Source organism: Catharus ustulatus, chromosome 4, assembly GCF_009819885.2.
Source record: "Catharus ustulatus isolate bCatUst1 chromosome 4, bCatUst1.pri.v2, whole genome shotgun sequence".
NCBI lineage: Eukaryota > Metazoa > Chordata > Aves > Passeriformes > Turdidae > Catharus > Catharus ustulatus.
The window spans coordinates 62,578,292-62,588,411 of record NC_046224.1 but is presented as its reverse complement, the minus strand read 5'-3'; the positions used below and the strand labels follow the sequence as shown (position 1 = coordinate 62,588,411).

Sequence of the window (10,120 nt, the reverse complement as noted above, 5' to 3'; positions counted from 1 at the left end):
TGCATGAGGAGCCACTGCTTTCTTTAGTGAACTTCAGTGAACTTGCACCTCTATTACCTGGTGGCCTTACAAGCAATCATGCCACACAATTCAAGCTCTGCTGAGCCAAGAAAGTCATTCATTTCCTAATGTTCTTTTCTATGACTCTCATCACTTCAGTATTTATAAGCCAGATTCATTTAGATAGTGGGAATATTAATCCTTTCACCAACTTCCAATATATTGAAGTTAGTTAATCCAGGCTTCCATTTTTCCATGCAGGGAAGAACAGACCTTGCTAGAATGTGATTTATTAGGATGCTGCATAAGGGTCTATTGACAACCAACAGCATCTATTCCAAGGAGCTCCTTCACATCTAGATCATGGACTGTAAGGTCCAGGGAAAATAATCCTGTTTTATTGCAAAATACTGGCTGTTACTGTGGATGGGATACCTCTATTCCTGCAAAGCACACAACTGTAGAAAGGGAAAAGCTCAAGCAATGAGCAGCACCTGAGGCTGCCACAAAACAAGGTCACATTATCGAATCACAGGATATCCGGAGTTGGGAGGGACCTGCAAGGATCATGGAATCCAGCTCTTTCCTAACCAGAATTAATCCTGACAAATAAGGAGAAATGGCCTGAAAACCAGAAGTTAAAAAAAATAATCACTTTAGTTTAGGGCAGCACCAAGGAGTGGCCTCTACTGAAAGCACACAGGACTTAAGCCTGTGCCCTCAGCTGCAGGTGTGTCACAGCTGCCCCATGGCCCTGGTGTGTGCATGAACACAGAGAAGGTCTGAAAAGAGCAGCCATAATCCCACAGGGCAGAAAAGGGCTGGCACAGCGAAGGAGAGCTTCTGCAACTGGGAAATAAGGACTGTGAGTCCCTCCACAATCCTTTATTAACAGCTGCAGTGAATCAGAAGGACACAGCTGGAAAGCCAGCACTGGCCGAGAGGTCTTGTTGCCTTAGGAGTTTCTTATCTCTGAAGAGTCCCCAGGATCTGTTAATCCCCAGATATTTAATGTTGCCTAGACAAATTTAGAGCATCTCTTCTATGAGAAAATACTGAGAGAATTGGGAATTGGGAAGGCTTTGGGGTAGCATTTCAGTGCCTGAAGGGAGCCCACAGGGAAGATGGAGAGAGACTCTTGACAAGGGCCTGGAGTGACAGGACAAGGGGAAACAGTTTCACACTGACAGAGAGTGGGTTTGAATTATATAATATGAAGGAATTCTTCCTGTTGAGGAAGAATTTCAGGATGGTGAAGCCCTGGCACAGGTTTCCCAGAGAAGCTGTGGCTGCCCCCTCCCTGGCAGTGTCCAAGGTCAGGCTGGATGGGGCTCTGAGCAACCTGGAATAGTGGAAGTGTCCCTGCCCACGGCAGGGAGATTGGAATGAGACGGGCTTTAAGGTCCCTTCCAGCTCAGCTGTTCTCTATTTCCCTGATGATGTTCACCCTCTTGGGCATTTTGGTTTTACTTGCTCTGTATTGGGATAAAGCAGTCAGTAGCTATGCTGCTTGAATTTATAATGTATCTCTGGCTTGAGGCACTGATGTCTCTCTGGTCCCCAAGCTTGTCTGAGGTGATAATATCTTTCTGGTCCCTAGGCTTGTTTTCTTACCCACAGATAGCTCCAATTTTGTCCCTAACATGTAGCTTTCACAGTAGAGGGGCATGAGTTAGAATTACTATTTCTCTGGGCATGGTGGTAATGATTTATAAGGAATTAACAAAGGTACTGGGGTCTGTTCAAAATACATATGGTCTGTTGTTTCTCTGCTCTACCCCAGTTCCAGCAGCATGTATTAGGTGTTTATTAGTAATTGCACCCAGTTTGTTAGGGGAGGAGTGGGAGATGAGGTTTCTCAGCCTTTCATGCCTTTATTCTCCTTTAAATCTCTTACATCACCTTTTGAGAATGTTCAGTCTCCCCTGGATGCAAAGGTACCACCTTCTGGGTATTCCTGATAATGTGAGGATTTTCTGTAGCCCACAGCATTTCCAGTAATAGCCCCTGATTTATTACATCCCTTTCCAGGTTTGGGCAATGACCCTCTGGATACAGATCCAGCACCAGGAAAGGCTGTGTCAGCACAAGCTTAGTGGATCACTGCAGTAGCTGCTTTCCACTCTCAGAATTAAGAGTTTGCACAAGGTCTTCTCCAAGTTTATTTTGCAGAGGTTCCCAAGACACTTTGATAATGGATATACCTATCAGGTGAGGAGTTCCCATTCTGTTTCACAGACTCACAAAACCAGTCAGGTAGGAAAGGACCCCAAAAGATTTCTAGTCCAAACTCCTACTCAAGGCAATATGGAATTTCTGCTCAATACGGAGTTCAGACAAGGTTGCTCAGGGCTTTGTCAAGTGAGGTCTTAAAAACTTTGAAGGATGGAGACTTCATTACCTCTCTGGGCATCCCATTCTTGTGCTTTTTTATTATAGTGGGGAGACATTATTTTCATTGCATGTGGCAGGAATGGCACCTGGGCAGGAACTGATGGGCTCAAGTTCCACCTGAAAGTGAGGCAGAACTTCTTCCCTGTGCAATCAGACTGCACAGAGAGTGCACCGAGGATAGTCCAGAACCATCCGGAAGCAATTCTGTGTGCTCTGGGAGAACAATGACCACGCCGTGCCAGGCCAGCCCTGTTGGTGCCCAGCGGGTACGGAGCCCCGCAGGAAGCGCTCCCGCATTCCCAGGGCTGCCGATGCCGAAGGGCGAACCCCAGGCGGGCTGAGAGGAGCAGCCCTGAGCCCCGGGCCCGCTCTGGGCCCGGCAGGAGCCCTGGGGTGTGCCGGGAGGAGCCGGCAGCTCTGCGAGCAGCGGGCCCGGGGCGAAGCCGAGGCCCTGCGGAGGCCGGGGCCAGGAGAGGGCGGAGCGGGCCGCGGGAGGGAACCGGCGCCCAGGGCCGGGATTAAAGCGTGGCAGGAAGCACGAGGGAAGGGCAGCAGGGTGAGAGGGCCTCGTCGGTGGTTCCCAGGGAGCCTGAGCTTAGGAAGAGGCGCTTCCTGGACGGTGTGTGGATGACGCTCAGGGCTCAGCCAGGTCCCTGTGCAGGCCAGCCCTCGCTGTCCCGGCAGGTTTGTCCCTAGGCCGGGCACTGCCACGGCGTCCGCCCCTCGCCTCCTGCTCCCTTTGTGTCTGCTGGGAAAGGCTCCACGCTCCTTGTCCTCTCCTCTTCTACATGGAGCCCGAAATGGAGTCCGCGTTTTCCATTTTCCAGAGCCCCGGGAGGAGTGATGCTGCTGCGGGGTGTCCAGGTGAGATGTGAACTCGTGCTAGTTGAATCCCGCAGGGAAGCCTGGTGCCAGGACTCCATCCCCGGGAGGCCAGGCCAGGCCGAGGCAAGGCTGCAGTGGCGTTCTGGGTTTCTTTCTGCTCCTTTCTCCAGCACCTCTTCTAAAATAAGACAATACGGTTCATTAAGAGTGACAGCACATTTCCCTTTTCCAGGGTTTCTCGCAGGTGAGGAGGGTCTACGGGAGTTGTGTGGGTGGGAATGGAGGTGTCTGTGGTTCCCTCTCCCTCAAGCTCTCGGGGAACCATCAGCCTCGTGGTTGTAGCGTGAGGAAGGAGTGTTCCTGCCAGAGCCTTCTACATCCCTCTGGGAGGAAGCTCCCTCTCGGGTGTAATTCCCTGATGTGAGAAAGAGGACTCCCTCTCTCAGCAAGTTTGGTTATTTTATTGCTGCTATTTAGATGTTGGTAGCCGTGTCTATGTAAACAGAATATTTTGCCTTTTCGTGGCAATGTTATTTAAGAATTTTATTCATTTCTATCATAGAGATAGGGCTGAAATTGCCCTTAAGTGTTTTATCTTGAATGTAGGAAAACCTGTTTTGGTTTTGTTAGTGGATTAAACAAACTTTATTGTGTTAAACGTGTTAGGACTATTTTAATGCTAGATCAGAAATGCTAATTGCTAAATCCTCTGCTTGAATTAGTAGTAAACACCTGAAGTTGCTCCCAAAAAAAGTCAGCCTTGGCTAAGTGTTTATTAGGTGATCCCTATATTTCTGTTAATGCTGAACAGCTGTATATGAAAAATTTACCCATCTGGATAAGATGCCTAGAGGTTACTGTGGAGTGTATGATAGTGCATATACATTTGGGAAATAAATGGGTTGCATTCTTTAGGAAAGAAGAGGACATGTTTGAAGTTTGTGGTCAGTTTCTTCAGAATGTAATTTATTTAGCTTGTCATTGCAAGGAAAGTAAATGTTGTGTTAGATTTAGCTATTAAAAGAGATCCTGATAGTTAATTGGGAATTCTTATTTTTTAAGAATAAATAAAGAGCTCTTTGACTTCTGATGCATAAATGTACAGTATACTTACAGTACTTAAAGTTGTTGTTGTGATAGAGAAAAAAACCTAATGTGCCAACCTACAAGACATAATTTAACTTTTTTCAGTAAATGTGACTAGCACAAGTGAGAAACAATCTAAATCTCCCTGCTGGCCTTGCCTAGTGAAGGTTGTGTGGACTTTTTTGTACTGAAAGATCCCCACCCAAATGCCCAGCTTTGAAGCAGTGTGTTAATGATAATTTATCAGGCTGGAAATCTTTTGAGCTATTTGGCCAATAGCCTGAAGTAGATATTTGATACAGGTGAGATGGTTCAGCATGTTCCTTTCCTTCCTTCATCTTGGCAGTCTTCCTTTTGCCATTCTCTGAAGGGAAGAAGTACAAGGAAATGGGAAGAGGAGGGAAGAGAAGAGGAGCATTTCTTACCTTTCTCGTCTTCCCTTTGCCACTTTTCTCCCCTTTCTTTTCTCAGTCTTTAGAATTTCCTTCCTCTTTGGGAAAAGGGAATCTGGTGTAAGCTGAAGGTGGGCCTAAGAAATTGAGTTATTTCACAAGGAGCAGCTTATCTGCCTTGGGGAAAGAGGAGTGTTAAGATGGGTCTCTTACTCCATCAGGGGACTGCGTTTTGGAGGACAATGAGGAGGAGAAAGGCTTCCCTGAAGACCTGAAGCAAGAGGAACTGTCTCAGGTACATGGAGCCCAGAGCCCTGAGAGGGGGACAGCCTGTGATGATTCCCCTCATGAAAAAAGAGACTCCAGGAAAGTCGTCCTGGGCACCAATGACCAGAAACTGCACTGCAAGGAGAAACCCTTCAAGTGTCCAGAATGTGGAAAGGGCTTCAAGGGGCACTGCAGGCTCCTGACCCACCTGCAAATCCATGCAAGAGAAAAGGTGTTTGTGTGTGCAGAATGTGGGAAGAGATTCAGCAGGAAGGCCAACCTGGTGGCTCACCAGAGAGTCCATACAGGGGAGAGCCTCCACAAGTGCAAGGAATGTGAGAAAACCTTCAGCCGTGCCTCGAGCCTCCTTGCTCACCACAAAACGCATCTGAAGAAAAAAACCTTCTCCTGCACAATCTGCAGAAAGAACTTTGGTGGGAATGCAGCTCTGCTGCAGCATCAGAGAGTCCATACAAATGAGAAACCCTGTAGGCATTCAGATCGTGGAAATAGCTTCAGTGTGAGCTCAAACTTCATCAGACACCAACATCTGAGAGAGAGAGCCGGTGAACACACAGCAGGTAACTGAATTAAGTTGTGTTTATTACAAGTTACACAGAATCTCGGGGGATACATTGAATATTCTGGTCTCTGTTTCTTCCTAAACAATCCTCCCTCTTTGCTCTGGATATGAGTGTTGTGGGTTGGTTGATTTGGTTTTTTACTTTTTTCCTCCCCCATCTCTAATATAATGCATTTATCTCTGCCACCTGAGGAAGTTACTTGAAAAAGCTAAAGTTGAAATTTAGGTGTTACCGTGAAGGTTACCTGGCACCTTAGATTTCCCAAAGCTCTCAGATCCCCCTAGTAATAAAGATCTCACTAATTCCTGCTTCATAGTGTTGCCTGCTGTCTAGCCTTAGATCTTCAGAGGTGCTCGGCCACCAAAATGCTAAGCTTAGGGAGATGTGAGGAATTTTGACTTGCAAAAGGCTGTAAACAGTGCCTTGGTCATCTCTAGCAGCTCATTTTTGTTATATGTGGATATTGAATCCTAGCTTGTTGTCTGCAGTGGGAAGTCTCTGGAATATTCTTAGCACAGTACAGGCTGTCAGATAAAGGGATTGTTTCAAGTAGGGAGTTTTCTGGATTTTGCAATATTTTGTGTTCTAGTAATGACCTAAAACTCAGGGATAAAATGTGGCATTGTAGGGTGTTTTTCCCTGTTGTTGTACCTTTACATGGGCAGTCCCTTTATCCTTGGTGAAAAATGTTTTGAGTTTTCATCTTGGGTCTTGCTTAGACACCCACAGAATCGTTGTGGGTGTTGGCATGGGAAGCAGCTGTTTTGTGTGTGAGGTGTTTCTGTGGTTGGTTCATTTGGAGTTGTTTTACTTTTTTTTTTTTTTCCCCAGAAGAAACAAACAAAAACAAAGAGCCTTTCACCTTAACAATGGGAAGTTATAATCAAGTTTGTGATAGAGGGGAAAAACTGAATTCTTCATGTAGGGTTTGAGACCTCTCAGTCTGTACATGCAGGGAGGTGGCCTAGGAACCCTAAGCATGGACCCTTACACTCTTAAACCTTGTTTTTTCTTAATGGCTTTTATGAGACAAAAGTTTATAATTCCTGAAGAAAAGTCTCATTTTTGCCCTGTCAGTTGGACACTGAGCAGTATCAGATTAGTCTAACTGTATCCACTTCTAAAGAAAGTGTGCAAATACAAAGGTATTTTTACTAAATCTCAATTTCCCTTTTCCTTAATAGATCCTTTGCTTCCTCCTTTCCCTGTGCCCCCCCCCTTAAAAAAAATCCCCCCAAAACCCTGTACCTGCCTAATCTTTGGTTTTGGTTGAGTTTGGACCACCGTGTGACTTGAAGGAAATTTGAATTTTAAGATGTGGAGGAAGGGTTGTTACTGAGCTGCCATGTTTGGAATGCAGACCTTGCAGCTCTTGACTTGCAGTGTCTTCCTTTTAGATGCAAACCAACCTGAATTTACATCTCTGCATCAGAAAGAAGAGCGACAGTGTGGTCCAGAGGCAAGTGAGATGGATCACTGGAATCTTGTTTCTGAAGAGTGTAAGTAGAAAAAGACTTTTAAACTGCTTTGTGTTTTTTACATAGCAGACATTAACATCCCCTTCTCTTTGTACAGTGAAGAAAATGAGGGAAAATATGGATATGCTTCTCCTGAATCAACAAAGTCAGCTGCAGGTGCTTCAGGAAATTCAGAAGCAACTGAATACTCTGCTCCCAGGCAATGCTCTCCTGAATTCCAATGTTTATAGCTTAGGACTCCTGCTAGGACAGCAGATGGCTGCTGCAGCATCCATTTCTTGTCCCCTTCTTAATCCCAGCAGTCTCCTGTCCTGTGAAGGTGCCAGTGCTTTATCCCTTTCACCTGCCTCTGGAGCTCTGGCTGCATCTCAGCTCCCAGCCTCTCAAGACCCTGTGGCTTCTGCAGCTCGCTCAGCATTGTGCTGTGAATGTGTCCACTGTAAACATGTGTGACTGCTTTGTCACTTGGGGCAGGTGACCTCTGGGGCTGTGGTGTTGCAGTTGTAGTAGCTGTGAAGGTGCTGACTGTACATTCAGATGCAACAGTTCATCAAATCCCTGTCCTGTAGCCTGAGGGGATTTTGGCCAGAAATGACCTTTGTCAAGGGGTGCAGTGAAGTGCAACGTTCTTACACAATTTAGAGTATTTTTAATCTGATATGTCTTTCAGCATGTACTTGGGCAATTGTACCTCTCCTAATGAGTTGAAACTAGTGATCAAGTCCTCAGGGATGATATAAGTATCTCCTGTTAAGTCTGATTTATATAGAGGAAAGCAAGATGCTTATGTAAAGATGTTCAGGTTAACAGCACCCCTATCCCCAGCATCTATTTGCAAAAGCTTCCTTCCTTTAGGAAGTCTTTAAATTAGGTGTCCTTGGCTTAACTGATTCTCAAACCAGCAGCACTGCTCAAAATAGAAAAAAAAACTTTCTGCTTTTTGCTTAAATGAAACAACCACCCCCACCACCCAAGAATACTGCAACTAGAAACACAAACCAAAAAACCCTCAACAAAATGCCACCTTTCAGGTCTACCTTGCTTACCAAGAGTTCATGAGGAAAAGTCAAATTGGTTCACTGGGCACTTGTTCTTTTGTTCAAAGGTGAGCTTGATTGAGCCTGGGTTTACTTTGTCATACCCTATTTGGATTGTTACTTGGTTTTGGCTGTTATGTATTAATTAGGGGTAGGATTGGGGTAAATAATGAACACTGAGAAACTCAGGTGCATCATCTTGTGAAAACAGCAAAGGAAATAATTTTTTTCTATTCTTTTTTTTTTTTCCTGTAGGACTCTGACATTTAAGACATTAACATGTCTTAAAATTCTGACATTTCAACCTCTGTCAGGGTTGGAAAGTGCAGAGTTTTAAGACACGTTGGTCTGGTCTACCTTGTTCCATCAGTGACAGACTTGGGACAGTCTCAGGACCTTTAAGCTTCAAAAGTGCAGAAAAATCTCCTTTACCTTTGAACTGGGATAAAGAAACTTTGGGGCTTGTACCTTTGCCAAAAAGTCTTTTTGTGGAACTGATGCTGTGCTTGTGCATGGTTGGTTTTGTGCTTGCATTTTTTTAATGTTACCTTGTTAATAGGATGCACTCTTAATAATTAATAAACTAAGGTTTAGATTTTAGGGATGGGAAACACTGATTCTCTTAACAAGTCTTCTTGCTGACAGAATGTCACATTCTGTCACAAAGCTAAAACTGTGGGGCCAGGTATGTCACTTCTGCTGTGTGACTACAGACTGAAAACCACACACTCCTTTCTACTGTGTGGGATTTTGGATTAGTCTTAACTCATCAGGATATTAATTTAAGCCAAATTAGGAGGCCTTGAGGGATGTCCCTTCGATGTGATCTTGTGCTAGTATGTCTGAGGTGTAATTTCCATCAGTTGAACATTTTAGGATCCTGTGTCTCCAGGCTTCAGGGCTTCAATAAGAGTTTCTACTGTTCCATGGAAACTCAGGGGTACTGTTCATAACTTTTTTGATGTTTAATGTCATTCTGCGTAAAGCAGAATCCCCTCTTGAAATCAATGGTTGGACTTTGTGTTTCAGTTGAGTTTATATGGTGTTCATTATTAAAACATTCCACTCCTGTTCGAAATGAATCTTTAGTGAGTTTTTGTTCTTCCGAAAATTATGTAGAGGTGGCCCCTGGGAGTCCAAGGCCAGCCAGAGCTGTTGGTCCTGGCAGCTTTTGTCTGGGTTTTCCCTTCCTCTGCTGATCACAAATCTGGAGGTGTCCTGGCTCCATTTTCTTCTGCTTGAATAATAATAATCATAACAACAGAATGGTACAGATATGAGAAATGATCTGAAAATGCAGGAAATGGAAGGCAATTTTTTGAGAAGCAGCTGGAAATCCAGATCTGTAAAATTGGCACTAATGTGCCACATTTTGCTTTTAACCTGTTGGTCTTCAGAAGCATTTTCTTTTCATCAGAGAAAAATAAAATAACTCATGGAGTTGTTACTAAGCTGACAGCAGGGGAGAGTTTTGAAAAAGTTTGCTGATTAATGTGCATCTGAAGAAATCATGCACTCAGGCAGGTAATTGAGGTGTTTCTGTTGTGGGTGGAAGTTTCTAAAGCTGTTAGCTGTGTGGAGGTCAGCATGTAGAATAATAAAAAAAGAACTAACATATAACCCCGTATTGCACCTTAATCACACAATTTATTGTGGCAAGATAACTCTGGAAAGAGACAGCCAATGTGAAATATTAATCCTTGATGACATTTAGGAGGTCTTAATGCGAATCCATGAATTTAAAGATTGATATTGCTGGTGGCCAGCAGTCTTTAAATGCTTTTAGCCTTGTTAATCTGGATTGCATCTTAGTTTTTTAATCATGTAAAATGAGGATAATTATTTCAGCTAAGTTACATCATGGTTTTTGTGATACGGTTGCATGTAAGACATTAATTAACTATATTCTTAAAGTTACAGAGATCTTCAACCCAAAATGTTTAGGGCTGAAAATGATCATTCATTAGTGGTGATGGGGAAGACACCTCCACTCTGCATCAGTTACCTTTTGGGATTTTCTGGTACTCTGCAGGCAAAAAAAAGACAAGATGTGCTTC

At 44.3% G+C, this 10,120-nt stretch overlaps 1 protein-coding gene across 1 annotated transcript; it reads left to right on the top strand.

Moving 5' to 3' along the window:
- The first annotated feature begins 3,194 nt into the window (after positions 1–3,194).
- On the top strand, positions 3,195–8,904 carry LOC116995618 (zinc finger and SCAN domain-containing protein 2-like). The gene is made up of 4 exons (XM_033058473.1): positions 3,195–3,258; positions 4,919–5,545; positions 6,946–7,047; positions 7,124–8,904. Exons 1-4 carry the CDS (start codon positions 3,195–3,197, stop codon positions 7,477–7,479), a joined length of 1,149 nt encoding a protein of 382 aa, XP_032914364.1. The 3' UTR covers positions 7,480–8,904.
- The last annotated feature ends 1,216 nt before the right edge of the window (positions 8,905–10,120 follow it).

Excerpts from the sequence above, each read along its gene's own strand:
- LOC116995618 (XM_033058473.1), top strand. The coding sequence starts at position 3,195 with ATGGAGTCCGCGTTTTCCATTTTCCAGAGCCCCGGGAGGAGTGATGCT. Across the intron at positions 5,546-6,945 it reads AGCCGGTGAACACACAGCAG|ATGCAAACCAACCTGAATTT; the intron begins GTAACTGAATTA and ends TCTTCCTTTTAG. Across the intron at positions 7,048-7,123 it reads GAATCTTGTTTCTGAAGAGT|TGAAGAAAATGAGGGAAAAT; the intron begins GTAAGTAGAAAA and ends CTCTTTGTACAG.